Here is a 19,997-nt window from a genome sequence, read left to right on the forward strand (position 1 = left end):
AAATGGGCTATTCCTGTGGGCCGAGAACCGACCGACACGTATATTATTATTCCTGTGTGTCGATGGACGAGCGCACAGGAAAAGAAATATATTCCTGGCGTGCAGTTGCGGCCCGACAGTAGAAGCCCATTTCCCTGTGCACTAACGCGGGCCCGACAGGAAAATAAGAGACTCACAGAAATATTTCAGTTTCTGGTAGTGAGTGCCCGGCCAGTGACCACGAGCGTGCCCGGGCGCGTCCGCGGACGTATAGGGGGACGGATTTGCCAAGTCCGGCTATAGATGCTCTTACCGTGGCTTTGATGTGACGATAGTGTGTCCGCCATCCATCATTCTGACCATTAGATCTGCATCTAACGATTGTGGGGTAAGTTGTGGCCGGCCCTTTTGCAACAATAGCACATTTCTTTGCTCCAATTTATATAAAAGTATCATGAAACCAACCACATCCCTCCTCACCTCATCAAAACAACCCGATGGATATATTTTGAGTGAAACATAACATATTTTTAGTGATACATATGTATATCAAAACTAAGATATTTTCTTGCTGGTTTACAACACAAGTATTGTCCTACTTTAAATTTGTTACAAAGCACGGGCACATTGCTGGTAGATAGAAGAATCTGTCTGCACGCTTTTCCCCTCTTTTTCAGAAAAAAAGAAAGGATCTTCTACAATGGCCAGGTCCGGTTTACATTACGTTTTGGGAGTGCCTAGGACTCATCTAGATGAGATATAATTTGATCTCATTCACCTGAAAACAAAAACAGATAGAAATGGTACTACAAACCACGTCAACACACACGCATCTTATAATATCAATCCAATGGCTATAAAAATGAATGAGACATAACTAAAACTCAGCTAGATGAGTTCTAGCAAAGCCGTTACGCTTTTCCGGCACGACATCTTGTGTTTGCCGGTAAACATCCTTGTTCACAGCATGGAGCTGCGTCCGTGTACGACTAGGCCTAGTCTTGACGGGCGCCCGTGCTCTAACATGTCCTCTTAATTACCACGCCGTTGCTATGAATCACGTAGCCAAGCCTGATGTAGCATCCAGGCTTCAGACAATTCTCCTGATAATATCTAATCATGGAGTAGGATTTTTTTTTAACTTTTTACTCTCTCTGTTTCTAAATACTTGTCTTTTTAGAGATCTTAAATGGACTATCACATACGGATATAAATAAACATATTTTAGAGTCTAGATTCACTTATTTTGCTCCGTATGTAGTCATTTATTGAAATCTCTAGAAAAACAAATATTTAAAAACGGAGGAAGTATTTTTGAATATTGGATGCTTTTGTTCAGTTATTGTTATCCACGTCAGGAAGGCTTGAGCTACAGCCCAGACGGAACATCCATTCGAGAGAACCTCATACAGCTAGCCAAGCCCCATGCCAGGATATATGATCCGCCTTTTTTGAAAAAGGAAAAGTAAAATGATATGGCCTGCTAGCAGGTCAGATATATGCATGGCCTACTAGCCTGCCATCTCTATTATCTCCTGTTGATTTTTTTCAAAAACAAAAATTGAGGGGTTATCTCCTGTTGACATGCCACAGGAAATATCTCACAAGTACAATTATTGAGGGGCCCACAAGGAATATCTTGAGAGACTAATAGTCTGTACGCGCTCTTTTGAAAATTGCAGCTGACCTTACTCCCTCCGTCCCATAATATAAGATATTTTTTTATACTAGTGTAGTATCAAAAAACGTCTTACATTATGGAACGGAAGAAGTAGATATCATCAGGATTTCTCTCCGCACCCAAAAAGAAGTTATCATTAGGATATTGTCCATGCTTTTCTTCTCCGTTGCTGGCACAAGCCTTGGGTTTTACTAGATGATGCCCCGCACGTTGTTTCGGGAATGTTTGCAATATTTCAATGAGATTTTGATTATATGAAACATGAATTCTTGAAACAATAGTTTTTGAAAGTATATAAGAATTAAATGTAAATAGCATAATAAAATGAAATTTTACATGCATGCATGTTGTAGTGGATTTTTAATATGAATAGTTGCATGTTGAGGTGGGTCTTTCCTTATGCATGTTGAATAATGAGGTGGCATGCTTGCATGTTGAGATAAATATGTTAATGGGGGCTAGCTATTTAGATATAGAAGATAGAAGATTACTCCAGGGAACATGAAAAGCAATCGGTTACGGTTACCGGTTCAGTTTCCAACAGCAAACAAGATAATGATATCTAAGATTCCTTTTATCACTTTTGCCCTTCTGCAAAAGGTCTTCTTTGTTTTACAAATTTCCCTTTTAGTTCCAATATGGATGTCAGCTCAATTCACTGGTGGACTCTACAACAATGTGACAATGACATATAGGAAACGCCAAAAAAAAATTTGAATCGCGCTAACTAGCTACAACTTGGAGGCGACCGGGGCTTCGGATTGCAGGCTCTCCTGGCTCCTGCGGGACAGCATCTTAGAATCCTGCGAGCAGAAACGCGATAACATATTAGACTACGATAATGACGCGCCGTGATGCACCAAGACAACAGCGTACAGGTTTTATGCATCTATCAACACCCAATACAATGGAGAGAGCATTTACCTGCACTATGGACTGAGCACAAAACTTCCCTGACAAAACCGCACCCTCCATGGAAGCCAGGTATTTCTGCTTTGTGTAATCGCCGGCCAGATAGAACCCTTCGATCGGTGATCGTTGCAGAGGTCGGCAAGGTTCGCAGTTCGGGACAGTCTTGTAAACGGACCTGTAACAGCGAGCCAGGAAGTGTAATAAACCATGTAAGAGAAGAAGAGCACATCAAAGCCGCCTCTTTTATTAGCCATCACTTTATCAGGAAGGGTGTTAGGGAAATGTCCTGACCTCGGTGTCTTCACAACATGGTATTTAAGAATCTTTGCTTTACTCTGGTCAGCAGCGATTTCATCAGGAAACAACTTGGCTAGCTCTAGCATAGTTGCTTCGATGATTTCGGTGTCACTCCGCCCGATCCATTCCTCTGCTGGAGCAAAGACCAGCTCCAGCATTGAACGGTTTGGATCATAGTACTCCTGTAAACAGTTAGAAAAGAATATGAAAATGAAACGATGAGTATGTGTTCATGTCCTTGGTTCTTTGTCCTAAGCTATTACGATATTATTATAGGAAAAAAAGCAATTACGATTAATAAATCAGCAGTCAACTGACATGTCAGCAATGACAAAAGGATGCCATACTTCATTCTTTGAGATAACTAAAATTTGCAATGCCAGCAGTAATTATTAGTTTAATAATGAATTCCTTCTGCGGCACATGCATATTTTTTACATAGGCGTATAGACTTTGGGGCATTTGGTCATAGTGAAATATAAATTAAGGTTAACCCGCATGCAATACTTAGAAGTGAACTGCAAACTAAGCCTAAATCGTCAAGTTAGTACCTTGCACGCTAAAGACATGTCTGCATAAACGCTTAAAAGTGAACTCCTGAAACAGAAAGATCAATATATTGTAAGGGACATATGTTATTCAGTACAGTATCAACCAAGAATTCAAACATGGAGTAGGAAAGAATGCACCCAATCTGAATACTGGACAACAAATTCATTAGGCGTCAACAATAAGATCAGTATGACCAAAAGACATACCTGCTGAAAAGAAGGTGGTCATACGTGTTTTTCAGTTTTCTGTCAAACCTGAAATATTCAAATCAACAGAAACACTAAGAGGTATTTCAAAAATTCATGGAGCACACGGGCACAAGTAGAACCACAGCACATAAATGACGTCGTAACTTACAACCCTTTAAATCAACTAACCATATATGAACATTGATGACAGGAACTCCCACCAACTTATCCAGCCTTTTGAAATAAGAGATCTCTCTCCACTCTTGTGGTACAAGAAGCTTGAAGATATCAACTGAATCACAAGCTAGTCAGTTAAACTGAATAGGTGCAAAGGAAGCATGATTCTTGAAAATAAATCGCACCTGGTGCTGCAAAAACATATGCATCTCCAGTTATTTGAGTCCCATCAGTAAGTGCAAAGTGCTTCACTGTTCCGTCCGGGTTCAGTTCAATTTTCTGAATACGAGAATTCAGCCGGACCTCACCACCCAAAGACTGAATGTGGTTAACAATAGGCATGCATAGCCTTTCAGGAGGATTACCATCCAAGAATGCCATTTTCGAGCCATGCTTCTCCTACACATTTACACAGTTTTTTCATTAAGTAATACCCCCAAGTTGTCATTATGGTGTGATTGTGTGAACGAATGTTTGTATCTTCTAAAGGTAATAAAGGACAGAATATGTCAACTATGTCTACAGTAGGAATAGAGGAAATGAAGTTGTACCTGGAGAAATCGGTTTAGAGCAATCAGAATGCACTGCATGGATAACTCGTCAGGGTTTATGAAATTGAGTGCCTTGGACATTGCAATAAAAACCTCGTCGTTGACTCGATCAGGAACACCCTGTGCTGATTAAATAACTGTATCAGAAACTGTATTGACTCATTTACTGGGACAACAAAAGAAAGAAAATACTCCCACCAATCCATATTAATTGACGCTGGTTATCAACATTTTAGTACAAATAAGAAAGGTGAACCTGCTGTGTATTAATTAACAAAGAAGAACCTGCATTCTCTTCGTTTGCACACTTGGGATTTAACTTGAAAGATTCATAAAACTACAAGCATTGTTTAAGCCTAAATTTGCATACAAAAGGGCTTGGTTGAAGATGAAAGATGGAAGCTTGAGCATTTATGGACCAAAGAATATGACAATAAAAGGCACCAATGTATTAGCAAACACATATTTTCTCGTTACAATGTAGCCTCATAGAGATTGCAATATGTTTACTACAGTGACGAATCTAAATGACACAGTGAGCTCATACCTGCTTTTCCATCCATTCTGAAACAGTTAAGCCATCTTGAGCTTCAACGTAAGCTTGGCCACCAAGCATTGCAGGTAGAAGCCCAATAGCAAACTTCACCTTCTCCGGCCAAGTAAGCATTTCATTGTTTTTCAGTATGGCCCACACTCCTGTTAAATGCATGCATTGTCAACGATAACCTGACATTGATTGGCAGAGTAGCTCAACAGCCATGATCAAACTTGTTTATATTTACTAATAAACCCACTAGTTGATTCATATATTAGCACTTAAAGAACTAACACTAGGATGCATTTCTGAGTTTTCTTGGCATTCTTTCTTCTATTGAGCAACACCAGGGCTATGTATAACCTTACCATTTAAGGGCGCCGGCAAAGTCTCTGGAAAATCAAAACGGCTGTATTCTCCTGGTTTGTTTGGCATGGCAAATATCATGGAGTGTTCCTTCCATTGCAAGCGATCACTAATACCAAGCTCAGCAAACAAATTCTGTACATTGGGATAAGCTCCAACTGAAAAGAAAAAAACATATGGTTACATATATGCACAGAATGAAAAGTATCGTACTATCGTACACATGCTATTGGAAGGGAAGAGAAGGCTGGTAGAAGAAAAATTTATAGATAAAAAGAAACTATTCAACCAGGCCAACCATGTCGTATGGAACATTAAAATCTGAGCTATTGTATGTGATATTAGTGTACAAACTTCCAGGCTTAAAAGAGTTTGGGACCGATCTTTACTTCCGGAAGAATTCATTTCTTAATAATGGCCATGCATAAAGTCCACTAAAAATATTATTAAAAAAAAAGTAAGGCCCATCTGGTAGAAATTCAAACAACAATAAAAGTTGACAGAACAAAACACTTTCCTTCTTTTTTGCAATTTCAGTACCTGAACATGACTCCTCAGAGATCAGTTCGTACTTCACTCAAGGTGTTTTATCATATTTGTCTGAAACATCTACCTATACACTAGTAATGGAAATAACCTAGATAACACACAGAAGCACAAACATAACCTCGAAGAACCAGAGCCAGAACCAGAGCTTACAAAAAATATGAAGGCCAGTCTCGTACCAATCACCATCTTCATCCTTCCATGCAGCTAACTGTTCAAGGCATACAACGATAGAAATAATAAGAAACAAGGCTGAAGACAATAAATGAAAATTAAGATCACATAAGGAGCACAATTTTAGAGATGAGATAAGCAAGTATGTAAGTAATGATCAGACCTTTCCGCCCAACACATCTCTTGCCTCAAGCACTATGGGTTTATGGCCAGCATCTGCCAGGTACTTTGCAGTTGATAGACCAGCCAATCCTGCAAAGTTCACACCAGAAACTAGTAACGCTAAGAGGCAATGGTGATTCACTCAAGGGTATCTGGTGTGCGAAAAAGTATACATGTTTAAATTTTGGAGTTACATCAGACTTCAGACCTGCACCAGCAATCACGACCTGTAATGGTTTACTGGGGCGTTCACTGCTTCTAAACGACGAAGAAAGCTGGCCAGCTTCCAAATAGTTAATCGTGTTCTCTAGTGGAGGCCTTGGAAAATCTTGGCAAACAACCTGCAAAGAAGGCAAGCAATTATTTGACAAGAAATGCTATGGGGAGATAAAACAAACAATAAGCTTTTCCGCAAAATAGAAACACAGGCAAAATATTAACCTGCAGAGCACGAAGTCCACGGCGTGATCCTTTTACTTTATTCCTTAAGCCAAGGGAGGTCGTACGGTGACTAGTTTTTAGTGCCTGGACACTGCTGCTTGTGAAGCACCTCTGTGTATGAAGTTGTCCGGCAAAAGATCTTACTTGCTTCGCTCCAGCTATGTTGATAGATGATAGGCAGCTGGTATCCATACTGAAGCACGCAGTGTGAGATTCTTGTCAACCTTATTTGACCAATGGGCGCGGAAGAAAACTGCATAACCAAGAAGAGCAATTAAACTCGCAGCTCATGAGGCCCTCTGTTATCAAGTCAACCAAGTTGTGTCGCGATTCAATCGATCCAGATTGCAGTAACTTGGGTAAACAAAAGCCACAATCTGCCTAGAAGCCAAATGACACGGAATTCGGTCCACTCAAAGTGGTGTGGTCTTGCCTTCATTTAGAGAAAATGAGCATAAATAAAAGCATGAAGATATGACAGGTCCAGGCAATCCATTTACTCTGCAGTTGACATAGAGTTCGTTTTAAATTCCTAAGACCCCGTGTGTTTCCATGTAGGAGTGGTTGTGCCCGTTTAGATTAGTTAGAACAAGGACATGAAATGGGCGAATAAGGCCTGGTCTGGCTGCACGGTAAGCAAATCGGGCACGCAGCATACGGTGATGATTTTCGCGGTCGATCGGGAAATTCAACGCCTCTAATCTGAAGTAGAACAATAATTAAACCCTTGGAAAATCCTCAACGCCCGCCCCGCCGCCCGAGCTCTGCTCGCGCGGAACCGCGGGACTGGAAACGCGCCGGCGAAGGGAATAACAGATGGGAGAGGCGACTTACCGCCGCCGGGGGAGGAGAGGGACGCAGCGGCGAGGCGAGGCGGGTGGGGACGGGAGGGAGTCCAGACTCCAGGCGCGAGGGGAGCTTTATGTACGGCGCGGGATAAGGCTCGTCGCCGGCTGGGGGGTTTGGGGGTGGTGCGAAAGGGACAAATCAAGATGTGGTGGCGGAGGATGCCTTTTGGCGGCTGGTGCGCTCTACGTTTTCCCTGGAATATACCGCGGCCACCTCACACGTTTTCATGGCCCGTCTTCTTTCTGGTTCCAGTCCTGCCTGCCGGACGCACCCGTGCCTGGCCTGGCCAGGAGCTTTTTTTTTTTTTTTGAGGGTGCCCGGCCAGGAGCTGCACGAACATGGTTGGTCGTTTGGTCGCTGTCCACGAGAATTCTCTCGTGGTAGCAACGAGGGCGTTTATACCCTCAAAAAAAAAAGCAACGAGGGCGTTTACTGGGGCAACTCCAGTGCACGTCGCAAAATCGCCCCTGAACGTTCGGACTAGCGCGTCCGAGTGTTTTTTTTTCCGTCCAATCCCATACCTTGAAGCATCTACAGCCGAAACCCCTATATTGGCCCTAACACATCCGCGCGGACCGCCCGATCAATGATTGGTCAAGAAATCATGGCCTAGACGGCCCTCTGAAATTGCCACCACCGTGTCACAGAACTCCTCACCGTCATTTTCGCCGCCCCGGACGCCACCGTGGTACGTCCCGCCCTGTGATTGATGGTGTGCGGAGCGACGGTTCCAGCGGTGGGGCATGTATACCGTCAATCAATGTAAACTACTAAGCGCACACACAAAACGGATTAGATTAAGACTAGCTGTTAGACTTAGTTTAGTGAGCCTACTCATGCGGCGATAGCAGGTTCATGCACGTTTTATGGGATGCGTTTAAAGAAGATAATGTTTCCTCAGCCTCAGAGATATGCCACTTTGATGGAACCACCCGTGCGTCGTTTTGCATGATTACTTTCAGCTGACACCTCCATCACCCTGCATTTATCCGTGCACAACAACGTATTTTAATGACCAAAACAACACTTACTCGAGTAGATGACATCGCCGTGTTTTGTCTGCTCGACCGGTTGGTTTGACGCGACCGTCGGCTGACTGCCGTGGGAGTTTGAACGGTGGTTGCGAACCACGCTCCCAAATGGCGGGAAAAAGGGGCAGCAGCCCACCCCGTCTCTCCCACTTTACTCCTCACCGACAAGAACCACAGTAAACCTTCCCAACGCTGGCAGCCAGCTCCATTCCATCAGATTCTTCACCGGCGAGTCCCAAACTTCTTATCGAGACGAATGTGCAGACCTGTTCACGAGTGATCTAGCTCTGATCCGCCGATCACCGACTGCAGATCTCGGCGCCGCCGCCGGCTTCAGAGCTGAAGCATGGATGATGACGGGCTGGGAAAGCCTCTGCTTGGACGTGAGAGTCTCAGCACCCAAGACATTGATCTGGTAAGTCAGGTGCATTCAGTTAGGATATACTGTACAGTATACTGCACATTAACTTCGTTCTGTGGAAATGTGGTTCATGGCAATAGCGTGTCTGCAGGGGAACCTGCCCCTCGAAGAAGTTTTTGAGCAGCTGAGCACGTCTCGATGCGGTCTCTCCTCGGCGGATGCCGCGGAGCGGTTGCAGCTGTTCGGCGCAAACCGACTGGAGGAGAAGCGCGTAAATTCACTGTCTCTACTGCTTACTCGCTGTTTAACTCGAAGATTTCACCTCGTCTGAAGTCCTCATTTTTGTTTCTGGCAGGAGAACAAGGTTCTCAAGTTCATCAGCTTCATGTGGAACCCTCTGTCCTGGGTGATGGAGGCAGCAGCCGTGATGGCATTAGTCTTGGCAAATGGGGGTGTAAGTCAAGCACTATGCTATGCTATGTTCTGTGACCGATTCAGTCAAGAAAATCTCTGCAGTTTCGGGAAAAAAGTAGTGTGTTTTTTCAACAACAACAAAGAGAAGTGGTAGATTAATTTGGTGTCCACCTTTTCTTTCTTCAGAGTCAGGGACCTGACTGGGAGGACTTTGTGGGGATCGTCTGCCTTCTCATCATCAACTCGACAATCAGCTTCGTCGAGGAGAACAATGCCGGCAATGCCGCGGCTTCGCTCATGGCCCACTTGGCGCCTAGAACAAAGGTTGGTAGGAGCTTGGTGCATGCCTTGATTTACTGTGTGTTCATGCATGGCTGTGCCTGCAGGTTCTTAGAGATGGGCAATGGCAAGAGCTGGATGCCTCTGTATTGGTACCCGGGGACATCATCAGCATCAGGCTTGGTGACATTGTCCCTGCGGATGCGCGGCTGCTCGAGGGGGATCCTCTTAAAATTGACCAGGCAAAATCATATTTCATTTACAACGTATACCGATATTGATCATGCCATGACGGCCTGATTGTCCTGTCAAAGTGATCTTTCTAAAAACAATCTTGCAGTCAGCTCTCACTGGAGAATCACTTCCTGTGACCAAAAGGACCGGCGATCTAGTGTTCACTGGTTCAACTTGCAAGCATGGTGAGATTGAAGCTGTCGTCATCGCGACCGGGACCCGCTCATTCTTCGGGAAGGCGGCTCATTTGGTGGACACCACAGAGGTTGTAGGCCATTTCCAGAAGGTGAGTCATCATCACTGCAGAATGTGATCAGATGTGCTAAGCATTAGTTGCAGAGAAATGTCTGCGGCGTGAGCTGAATTTTCCTACTGAAAATTTCAGGTTCTTACCTGCATAGGCAACTTCTGTATCTGCTCAATTGCGGTGGGGGTGATCGTTGAGGTTATCATCATGTTCGCGGTCCAGCATCGGTCATACCGGGAGGGGATCAACAATGTGCTTGTTCTTCTGATCGGAGGGATACCGATCGCGATGCCAACGGTTTTGTCGGTCACGCTCGCAATAGGTTCTCATCGCCTATCTCAGCAGGTGTGTCTGGATATTGCCATCACCTTTCTTCAGTTAACAAACAAATGATGTACTCCTAATACTATAATATCACTGGATTTGTTCTGAACTTTGCAGGGTGCCATCACCAAAAGAATGACAGCCATCGAGGAAATGGCAGGAATGGATGTTCTCTGCTGCGACAAAACCGGAACCCTCACTCTCAACCACCTTACCGTCGACAAAAACCTAATCGAGGTACTTTCTTACCTTAAAAGAAAGAGTATATTCATCCTATAAATTATAAGATTTATCATCAGTGCAACACTTGGCGTGCAAGCTGATCCGTCATTTTTGGCAAGTTCAGGTTTTCAGCGGAGGAATGGACAGGGACATGATCATTCTGTTGGCTGCAAGAGCATCAAGAGTGGATAATCAGGATGCAATCGACATGGCCATCATAAATATGCTCTCTGATCCCAAAGAGGTTTCTGAATCTCTGCACTTCATTTGAGCCTGCACATCAATAATGGATCACAAATCACAAATGTTACCTGTTCCTCCTCAGGCACGCGCGAACATCACCGAGGTTCACTTTCTCCCGTTCAATCCGGTCGACAAGAGGACGGCCATAACATACATTGATTCTGGTGGCAATTGGTCCCGGGTCAGCAAAGGAGCTCCTGAGCAGGTCCTCCCTCTCCCCTGCTGGAGAAGTTCATCACTGTACCTCATCAGTGCTGCTGACTGTCATCTACTCCTATCTTTCAACATGGGACTTAATCATCTACAGTGTTTTAGGCTTTTAGCCATGACCCAGAACATCTGATCTGATATTGATCATCTTACAGATCCTCAACCTGTGCTTCAACAAGGATGACATCGCCGAGAAGGCGCAGCGGGTCGTCGACAGCTTCGCCGAGAGGGGCCTCCGTTCACTAGCAGTTGCTTACCAGGTACTACTAGTAACATACTCCTACATTCTGAATTCTGAAGGCCAGTTTCGGTTTCTGCTGGTGAATGCACACTGCTGCATTCTGAATTCTGAAGCGCTCCGCCGGATCGCCTTGATGCCTGAGATCAGGAGGTACCGGAGAGATCGAGGCACGGCGACGGCGGGCCGTGGGTCTTCTGCGGCGTGCTGCCGCTGTTCGACCCGCCGCGGCACGACAGCGCGGACACCATCCGCAGGGCCCTGGACCTGGGCGTGTGCGTGAAGATGATCACCGGCGACCACCTGGCGATCGCCAAGGAGACCGGCCGGCGGCTCGGGACGGGGACCAACATGCACCCGTCGGCGGCGCTGTTCGGCAGCCGCGGCGGCGGCGACGAGGGGGCGGCGATGCCGGTGGAGGAGCTGGTGGAGGGCGCGGACGGGTTCGCGGGCGTGTTCCCGGAGCACAAGCACGAGATCGTGCGGCTCCTGCAGGCCAACGGCCATGTGTGCGGGATGACGGGCGACGGCGTGAACGACGCGCCGGCGCTGAAGAAGGCCGACATCGGCATCGCGGTGTCGGAGGCGACGGACGCCGCCCGGGCCGCCGCCGACATCGTGCTAACGGAGCCCGGCCTCGGCGTCATCGTCTGCGCCGTCCTCACCAGCCGCGCCATCTTCCAGCGCATGAAGAACTACACGGTGAATCTTGAGTTTTCCACACATGCCACGCCATTGCCAGCACCACAAATGTTCAGTTCAGTTACTGGGATTTGCTTGTGATGATTTCTACTACCTTGCCGATGCAGATTTACGCCGTGTGCATCACCATACGGATAGTGGTAAGAATGCAGCAGCAAATCAAGTTGTTTTGCAGCATGATCTGTGATGCATATGAGATATAACTATTACAGTGATCTTCCTGTGTTCTTGTATGGTTGCAGGTTGGGTTTGTGCTTCTGGCGTCGATATGGGAGTACGACTTCCCGCCGTTCATGGTGCTCGTCATAGCCATACTCAACGATGGTAACTAACGTAGCATCCTGAACTTGACCATGCCAAGTTTCAGACCATACTTGGCCCTGTTTGGTTCGGCTGTGAATTTCTAAAAGCAGCTGTGAAAAATCTGCTGTGAAAAAACAGTTGTGGAAAATCTGATTTAAAAAAGATGTAGGTCATTTGGCAAACCAGCTGATACAACCTTTTCAGATTTTGGCCCGCAGCGGAATCAGATTTTGGAAAGCACGTCCTGGGCTGCTTCCGTTTTTGGTTCAGATTTTGGCAGCGGATTTCTGGAATCGGATTCTGCTGGGTTCGCCCTTTGGTTCAGATTCTGCTGCACGGCAGCGGAATCCAACGATAAAAGCTGAACCAAACAGGGCCTTACTGAAACACATAGCCTGACCGAAATGCCTGACCAGGGACGATCATGGCGATATCCAAGGACCGGGTGACGCCGTCGCGGAGCCCGGACAGCTGGAAGCTGAAGGAGATATTCGCCACCGGCGTCGTCATCGGCGCCTACCTCGCGCTGGCCACGGTGCTCTTCTACTGGGCGGTCACCAGAACCACATTCTTCGAGGTTGGCAGAGCAGAAACTGAACATCCAAGGCTGCAGTCTCACTTCAGCCTTCTGATGCTTTCTGATCTCTGAAACTGCAGTCTCACTTCGGGGTGCGGTCGCTGAAGCTGGACGCGGAGGAGGTGTCGTCGGCGGTGTACCTGCAGGTGAGCATCACCAGCCAGGCCCTGATATTCGTGACCCGCAGCCGGGGCCTCTCCTTCCTCGACCGGCCGGGGGCGCTGCTCGTCGGCGCCTTCGCCGTCGCGCAGCTGGTGGCCACCCTGGTGGCGGTGTACGCGGCCGCCGGCTTCGCGTCGATCAGCGGCGTCGGGTGGCGCTGGGCCGGCGTCATCTGGCTCTACAGCCTGGCGTCCTACCTCCCGCTCGACCCCATCAAGGTCGCCGTCCGCTACGCCCTCAGCGGCGAGGCCTGGGGCCTGCTCCTCGACCGGAAGGTACGGCCGGCGCGCTTCGCTCTGCCTCCGTTCATGGCTACATGCCTGCACCTGTTGACTCACTCTCTTCAGGCTGCGTTTGCAAGGAGGAGGAAAGACTACTACGGCAACGGCGAGGAGGATCGCCGGGGGGCGGCGCTGTCGGCGCGGCGGGCGCTCTCTGACCATCTCCTCAGCAGCCGGACGCCGCGCTCCGCCGTCGCGGCGCAAGCGAGGCGGCGCGCCGAGATCGCCAGGTAAGGTTTCACTGTTGGCTATTGCAGTTCCATCGAAGGGGCACTGAAGAAATGAACAGCGGCACTAACAGACCTTCTGTTTTCGTTAGCAGGCTGGGAGAAACACACGCACCGAGGGCGCACGTCGACTCTGTCATGAGGCTCAAGCGCGACCGGTCGGCTCACTCCGTTTGATGATCTGCTTGAAGGTGGTCTGCACATGTTGAGAGCAGAGAGCAGCAGCTTATTCTCAGCTGATTCAGGCAAACCATTTCTCAGTAATACAAGCAGTAACTCCCTGTAAACCTCTTCTTTTTTAGGGTAATAATCAGCAGACCTGATGCCATGGATACCATGGTTATTTGGAGCACTGGTAGATATATAAGTCAAGTGTGAAATCTAACAGGATGGCACCAATGCTGATTTGTGGACATGTCACAGCCAAACAGCACTAATACTTAGTAGGTATAATAAATCAAGCGAAACCTGTGTGTGATATGTACTGACAGAACCGGACACCAATTCTGCTCTGTTCCTCCACTCTTCTCTCGGCTAGGCGCTAGAAGAAATAAACAAATATAATCTCGGACGCGATATCAGGGGATATATTAGAAGGGTTGTGCTCGCGTCATATGAAATCCTGGTCCTGGTCATCGCCTCGCCGGGAGGCGTCGCCGTCGAGCATCTTCTTCGTCATGTTGGCCCTCTGCACGAGCCGGACCAACGCCTGCACCACCTCCGACATCGGTGGCCTGAACTCCGGCTCAGCCTGCAAAAATAGTTCCGAGGCTCGGGCATTATTGACTCACGCGTGCATGTTTGGCGTTGTATGGTAAATTTGCTTGAGATAGTTGAGTGAAGTCCTACCTGGACACACAGGGCGAGCACGTCGGCGAATCGGGACAGAGACTTGGCAGGGTACAGGCCCTTGAGCGCAGGATCAACCATCCTGTCCAAGGCATCGATGTCGTGGAGCTGGGGAGACGCCCACCGCACGAGCGACTGCTCCGACCTAGGCTTGGAGCTGTAATGCAAACGGTCACGCGGTCACTTCTCGTAGGATCATAAATTGTCAAATTTGTAAACATGCCCGAGCCAAAAACTGGTCATGGCTGATAAGAAGTTACCTGTCAAATGGTTTGCGTCCGGTCAAAAGCTCTAGCATGACAACCCCAAAGCTGTAGACATCACTCTTCATTGTGTACTGGCCAGTCATGTCCACCTCTGGGGCAGTGCACCCGGCACTCTGTTCTGCTGTCTGCAGAGGTTTATTTGATGGTGGCCCGTTAGGCAATCATTATGCACCATAATGTGTAAAATGCTAAGCTAGAATTGTATATAGTTCATGTATATCAAAATAATCTATAATACATAGAAAATAACTTAGCAAGCCAAGAGCTATTTGTTTACGAGTTCTAAAAGCATGCAACTATGCAAGCAATCCTCTAAAATGGGTCTAGGAGTACATGGAACAGACCTGGAACTCGGCATCAGGAATAAAGCTTGCAAGTCCAGCATCTGAAACGTGCGGGTTGTATTCTGAGTCGAGCAGAATGTTGGATGACTTGAAATTCTTATGGACGACAGACGGAGAACACACTTCATGAAGATACCTGCAAATTATATTTACAGTGGGAAATGGTAAGGCATCTGCAAATGATACTTCGGAACGAACATATATCTTACAATAGATTATGTAACAAACAAAATCATTGTTGAAGAATATTCTTGAACCATTCAGTCAACACTCAATACTACTCCCTCAGTTCCAAAATAAGTGTCACGGTTTTAGTTCAAACTAAAATTTTACACTAAGAAAACATGTAGAGAAGACATGCATCAAAAAGTCCACACATCATTTGCAACAAATACCTACAGCTCAGAGAGATTCCGGTGGCATGATATGGACAAGACAAGCATGTTAATTAGTTGATTGACTATCATTAACTAGAAGATGACAAAATAGTTTTTTCCTATTTTTAAGCTAGCAATAGTCACTCAGCTTGCCCAGTTGGATCTGGACACACAAGACACATCATCATACCAACCAGATCAACATATATAGTTCACTGCCACTTACTCCAGTGCGCGGGCAGAGCCTAGTGCGATCTTAATGCGGGAGTTCCAGCTAAGTGGCTTGCTGTATTCGTCTGAAAGATGAAGTAGATCATGAAGTGATCCGTTCCTGTGGAAATCATACACAAGCAAGTGTTGTCCATGTTCCATGCAATAGCCCACAAGCTCATTGAGATTCGGATGGTGCAGAATCGAAATGTTTGAGACCAGTTCAACAAAGTCTTCAGATGATTGGAATGGTATTACAGTACAATCTAGTTTCTTCACGGCCAAAACCTGAACAGAGTAAACAAGAACAGTAAGCGCCATATATTTAAATGGCTCAATCTTCTGTTTTTCATTATCTAGACACACTTAAAGAAGGGCAAAAATACAATATCAGGAGAAGCTATCATTAAGCGCCAAAAGAACATCCAAATTATGAGGGATGCTTCTATGCTCCTTCGTTCTTCTCCATAACAAGACTGATGTTAAATACATTATGCTTGGAACACATAAATCCTGTCTTAGATCAGTATAATTTCTACCCTTTCACTAATGTGAAGATCATGCATAGAGAAAATGTTATAGGGAGGACCTATTGCAGACATGTTACCACATGACTACTTGAAACCGAGAACCGCAATCCAATTAAAAAAACAGTCCTGAAGGCCTTAAGAATACAAGTAAAGAAAACATTCTTGTGCTTTGAGAAATATACAAGACCAGCGATCAGATGTAATACCTTTCCATCGTTGAACTGTGACCTGTAGACACGTCCAAAAGTACCCTCTCCAACAAGGTTATCCATGCTGAAGCTATCTGTTGCTATTTGTAGATCTGCAACTGAATAAACAACTGCCTTTATAGGTTTTGTGTTGCTTTTCCTTGCGACAGGTTTGCTTGAGAAGTCATCATCATCATCGAATGACTTGTTGCGTTCAATCTTGGCAGGTGGCTTCAGACCAACTGAAGCAGGGGAAGCCAAAGAGTCCACATCTATTGTGGTTGACTCTTCAAAAGGCTTCATGTCTGCAGCAAGCGTAGAAGCAATCAGTCACAAGATTAGCCAACTAGAAAAAACATCTCTCTAGTATGATAAACGTCAAGCTAAAGGACCTTTAACTTCGTTTGAAGGGAATGAAGTGAATGGCTGGTGCTGTTCAAAGTGCTCTTCCCTTTTAGATTTGCGTTTCTTTCTTATCACAAAGAATGCAACAATTGCTCCGACAACCAGCAAAGATATGATAATGCCCGCTACAGCCCCGCCACTTATTCCAGACTTTCCATCAGAAGATGATGAACCACTGTCTTTTTTAGCTGGGCTCTTCCGACGGTTTGAAGGTGGAGCTGTAAATGGCGGTGGCGGTGGAGCTGGTCCCGAAGTCCAAGAATTACCATCAGTCCTACACACAAGCACCATATTAGTTTAGGATACACCCCTAACAAGTGCATGTTAGGAAATCAAGAGACTCACTGTAGACTATTTATCTTCTTAAGCTGACTAGGAATCCAACCAGTGAAGCGATTATTTGCAACATTCCTACAGGTAAGCGAGATATGAGATGATAATGCATATGTAAATAAATCATCGATAAATTTGATGTTGGTTACTTACAGATCAGAAAGGGGAAGATCAGCTAGGACATTGATAGAACCGGTCAACTGATTGTTCTGCAAATATCTGAGAAGTACCAAGACAGGGTTAGATACTTAGATGCATGGCACTCTAATAGGATATGTGGATAGAGAATGTGACTCTATTTCTTACAGAGTCTTAACACTTGACAGTGAACTTAAACCTTCTGGTAGGTCACCAGTAAGAGAATTAAAGGAGAGATCCCTGCATCACATTGCACATGAAAATAGTAAGAGAATCGAAACATCTAGAACATGAACGAAAGAGAGGGAGAGAGAGAGAGAGAGAGAGAGAGAGAGTGAGTGATTTTACAACACAAGTTAAGACACATCTGATAATTCACGTAACAAATGTACTCACACTGTTGTCAAGCTACCAAGGTTGGAAAATACGTCGGTCATCTTTCCTTGTAACTGGTTATGGTTAAGATTTCTGCATACACCAGGAAAAAAAATCACTTAGTCCTAGTACATGATGCAAACTCCAAGGCGATTTATTAATTCTGGCTGCAAAGATACTCACAAATATTTAAGATTATTCATCGAGAAAATCGAGTAGGGCAAATTTCCACCGAACTGGTTTCCTGCGAGATTGCTGCAAAACAAGATTCATTTAACAGCTAGAGACAACAAAAGTTGAGAAAACAAAATCAAATGTGTGAATTCATCAGAGGAACTTACAGCCTCTCAAGCTTAGCTGTGGGGAGATTATACTGTATCGCTTGTCCGCCACCAAGGCTGTTTTGGCTCATATCACTGCATGATTTTTTTTAAGATGATGGTTATCAACTGAACTCCCACAGCAAACAAGGTTGAGCATAAGATTTTAAGTTTGGGCGCTCACATCTCGACCAGTGAACTCATGGTATTCATATTGTAGCCCAAATTCCCGGACAGCCCCAAGCTTGGCAGTTTGCTGCATCATCAAACAAAGGAAAATATGCTAAGAGGGAGCAAGAAATGAACACGGTTTAGTGACTGGTTTGTTTCATCAGACTCACATTGCTGTAACCGACGATCCTGAGCAAGTGATGCCCTGCCATGATTCGCCGCAGGGGTCACCGCCATTCACTTGCCAGCCTTTGAGCTGCCCCGGAGAATTCAAGCTGGTGAAGAGCGTGTTGAGGGCAGTAACTGCATGTAAGACAGCCACGAATTACTAAAGGCCGTGTCACTAAACAAGCCTCGGTTCATCTGCAGTCTGAAGTAGCAGGATATATACCTATGCACGGATTATGTTCAAACATCATGAGGACTAAAGGGGTAAACAGAACAGAAACAAAAACTGGAGAGGTAATCTACTGGTGAAGAGCAAACCAATCGGACCCACTACAGCAATTTCCATGATCCAGCTAAATGCAAAAAATATAGAGAGAAGGAAGTGTCACATCTAGAAGGTGGGTGGGAAGAAAACGACTTGAGTTTTTCGGAGGGAAATCTAGACCAAAATTATTTCTTCTGAAAGAACAAAAAGGTTTCCCCATCCAATGCTTTCTTTTTCTCAGAATCCTTCCTTTATCCCCTACGCAACTATATCAGGATTCAAAGAGTAAGAGAAAGGATCACTTGCTCAAATTACTCATCAAAGCTATAAAAGAATGTGCTAGCACCACCTAATTATAGCTGGAGTACCAAACTAAAATCAGCCTATTTTCACAACCAAAACTATCAGAAACAAAGGAGGAGGGGGGGTGATATAATGGACTATGCCTAATCTAAACTGCCGGATTCACACATCATCTTGTTCGCACTGTAAAGGGGATCCAGAAAACCCAAATCTAGGCATTCTTGCGCAAATCCATCCAGCGCATCAAAAGCGAATAAGCAGAAACATGCGGGGAAAGTAGGATGGGGAGAAACCAAGATTCGGCTAGTCCAATCATCATCTATCTCGCCATTCCGAAAGAAAAGGCTGAATCTACCCGTTGGCGGCTCCCACGAGCAAACCCCATCTGGCCGGCGGCGGAAGCACTTGAGCAAACAACAAGGAAGGGAAGGCGCCCCATTGCAGCCCAAATCTTCGCCTTTCCCCCTTGCCAAAACCATCGACCAGAGCTGTACTACAAGACTAGAAAGCAGCCAAGAGAGGGTGGGTTAGCACTAGGTTCTTGATAACTCACGGTCAGTGGCGTCGGTGGTGGCGGCGACCAAGATTTGGCTCTGCGGCCAGACGGAGAAGCAGCAGCTAGCCAGGAGCAGCAGCGACGCCGCGCCCGGCATTCCGCCGCCCCTCCTCCTCCTCGTCCCCATCCCCCGCGCGCACCAATGCTCTCCCTCCTCCCTCTCCCCGAAAGGAAAATGCAGAGGGGAAGCGGAGGCGCTTTGGATGCTGACCGAGAAAAAGCTCCGCTCTCTCTTTTCTTTTTGGCTCCTCCGATCTCCAGGCGAGTCCGGCTGACTGATTGATTGATTTGGTTTGGTTTATGGCCTCCCCTGGGTGGCTCCCCCGCTTTTTCAACCCTCCGTGCGCCCGTGTTCTTGAACCGAGCGGCAGCGGAAAGCAGCACGGCAGCAGCTGGCACCGGACCAGGTGAGAGTGGGGCGGATGGACGGGAACCCCGTTCACTCCCCGGGTCTCATGAGGTCACCGGGGGCATTTTGGGCATCCAGCGAGGGACCGGTTCAGCCAGAGCTTCTTCTCTTCGTCTCTTCGGAATGGAAACACGTCTTCAGCATGAAAACAGCAGAGATTTGCTCGTAAATAATCACCGACTGGGCTGGGCTGGGCTGGGCTGGGCTGGGCCGGAGAGGACGGTTCGGGTGCGGCGTTCCGGCCCATCACCGACACGTGGCGGCTCATGGTGACAAGGGAGGAGGGTCAAGCAAGCCGCGTGCGCCCTGCGTTGCATTGCACGCC

At 46.4% G+C, this 19,997-nt stretch overlaps 3 protein-coding genes across 5 annotated transcripts; 1 reads left to right on the top strand and 2 right to left on the bottom strand.

Annotated features, from left to right (window-relative positions):
- Positions 1-2,216: 2,216 nt before the first annotated feature.
- Positions 2,217-7,578, bottom strand: LOC125538842 (15-cis-phytoene desaturase, chloroplastic/chromoplastic). Its single transcript, XM_048702146.1, has 15 exons — positions 7,396-7,578; positions 6,562-6,814; positions 6,329-6,461; positions 6,122-6,210; positions 5,938-5,995; positions 5,241-5,396; positions 4,885-5,033; positions 4,338-4,457; positions 3,972-4,185; positions 3,799-3,901; positions 3,628-3,675; positions 3,421-3,466; positions 2,864-3,051; positions 2,585-2,747; positions 2,217-2,463 (listed from the first exon to the last, which is right to left on the bottom strand). Exons 2-15 carry the CDS (start codon positions 6,751-6,753, stop codon positions 2,392-2,394), a joined length of 1,731 nt encoding a protein of 576 aa, XP_048558103.1. The 5' UTR covers positions 6,754-6,814; positions 7,396-7,578; the 3' UTR covers positions 2,217-2,391.
- A 769-nt stretch (positions 7,579-8,347) lies between these two features.
- LOC125538844 (ATPase 10, plasma membrane-type-like) lies at positions 8,348-14,004 on the top strand. 3 transcript variants are annotated; one of them, XM_048702150.1, is made up of 18 exons: positions 8,348-8,856; positions 8,954-9,073; positions 9,158-9,256; positions 9,403-9,540; positions 9,603-9,737; positions 9,836-10,015; positions 10,115-10,321; positions 10,418-10,537; positions 10,647-10,766; positions 10,848-10,970; positions 11,131-11,235; positions 11,364-11,915; positions 12,023-12,055; positions 12,158-12,239; positions 12,635-12,795; positions 12,876-13,232; positions 13,305-13,468; positions 13,561-14,004. In XM_048702150.1, the coding sequence occupies exons 1-18, from the start codon at positions 8,788-8,790 to the stop codon at positions 13,640-13,642; spliced, it is 2,847 nt and encodes a 948-aa protein (XP_048558107.1). In that variant the 5' UTR covers positions 8,348-8,787; the 3' UTR covers positions 13,643-14,004. The 3 variants fall into 3 exon arrangements, 2 of the variants coding, with proteins under 2 accessions (XP_048558107.1, XP_048558106.1); XR_007296520.1 differs by lacking the exons at positions 8,348-8,856; positions 8,954-9,073; positions 9,158-9,256; positions 9,403-9,540; positions 9,603-9,737 and having other exon boundaries at positions 9,870-10,015; positions 13,319-13,468; XM_048702149.1 differs by lacking the exons at positions 8,348-8,856; positions 8,954-9,073; positions 9,158-9,256; ... (1 more) ...; positions 9,603-9,737; positions 13,561-14,004 and having other exon boundaries at positions 9,870-10,015; positions 13,319-13,546.
- Positions 13,868-19,767, bottom strand: LOC125538843 (protein STRUBBELIG-RECEPTOR FAMILY 6-like). Its single transcript, XM_048702147.1, has 16 exons — positions 19,261-19,767; positions 18,142-18,274; positions 17,985-18,056; positions 17,822-17,896; positions 17,664-17,735; positions 17,502-17,573; positions 17,274-17,345; positions 17,121-17,186; positions 16,980-17,045; positions 16,622-16,908; positions 16,248-16,534; positions 15,528-15,799; positions 14,925-15,060; positions 14,575-14,705; positions 14,315-14,471; positions 13,868-14,216 (listed from the first exon to the last, which is right to left on the bottom strand). The coding sequence occupies exons 1-16, from the start codon at positions 19,388-19,390 to the stop codon at positions 14,076-14,078; spliced, it is 2,169 nt and encodes a 722-aa protein (XP_048558104.1). The 5' UTR covers positions 19,391-19,767; the 3' UTR covers positions 13,868-14,075.
- Between the last annotated feature and the right edge of the window lie 230 nt (positions 19,768-19,997).

The sequence above is a fragment of the Triticum urartu genome, chromosome 2 (assembly GCF_003073215.2).
Source record: "Triticum urartu cultivar G1812 chromosome 2, Tu2.1, whole genome shotgun sequence".
NCBI lineage: Eukaryota > Viridiplantae > Streptophyta > Magnoliopsida > Poales > Poaceae > Triticum > Triticum urartu.

Excerpts from the sequence above, each read along its gene's own strand:
- LOC125538842 (XM_048702146.1), bottom strand. The coding sequence starts at position 6,753 with ATGGATACCAGCTGCCTATCATCTATCAACATAGCTGGAGCGAAGCAA. Across the intron at positions 6,462-6,561 it reads GTGGACTTCGTGCTCTGCAG|GTTGTTTGCCAAGATTTTCC; the intron begins GTTAATATTTTG and ends CCTTCTTTGCAG. Across the intron at positions 5,034-5,240 it reads TTTGCCGGCGCCCTTAAATG|GAGTGTGGGCCATACTGAAA; the intron begins GTAAGGTTATAC and ends TGCATTTAACAG.
- LOC125538844 (XM_048702150.1), top strand. The coding sequence starts at position 8,788 with ATGGATGATGACGGGCTGGGAAAGCCTCTGCTTGGACGTGAGAGTCTC. Across the intron at positions 9,738-9,835 it reads ATCCTCTTAAAATTGACCAG|TCAGCTCTCACTGGAGAATC; the intron begins GCAAAATCATAT and ends ACAATCTTGCAG. Across the intron at positions 10,971-11,130 it reads GCAAAGGAGCTCCTGAGCAG|ATCCTCAACCTGTGCTTCAA; the intron begins GTCCTCCCTCTC and ends ATCATCTTACAG.
- LOC125538843 (XM_048702147.1), bottom strand. The coding sequence starts at position 19,390 with ATGGGGACGAGGAGGAGGAGGGGCGGCGGAATGCCGGGCGCGGCGTCG. Across the intron at positions 17,187-17,273 it reads CTGTCAAGTGTTAAGACTCT|ATATTTGCAGAACAATCAGT; the intron begins GTAAGAAATAGA and ends GGTACTTCTCAG. Across the intron at positions 15,061-15,527 it reads GGCTCTGCCCGCGCACTGGA|GTATCTTCATGAAGTGTGTT; the intron begins GTAAGTGGCAGT and ends TATAATTTGCAG.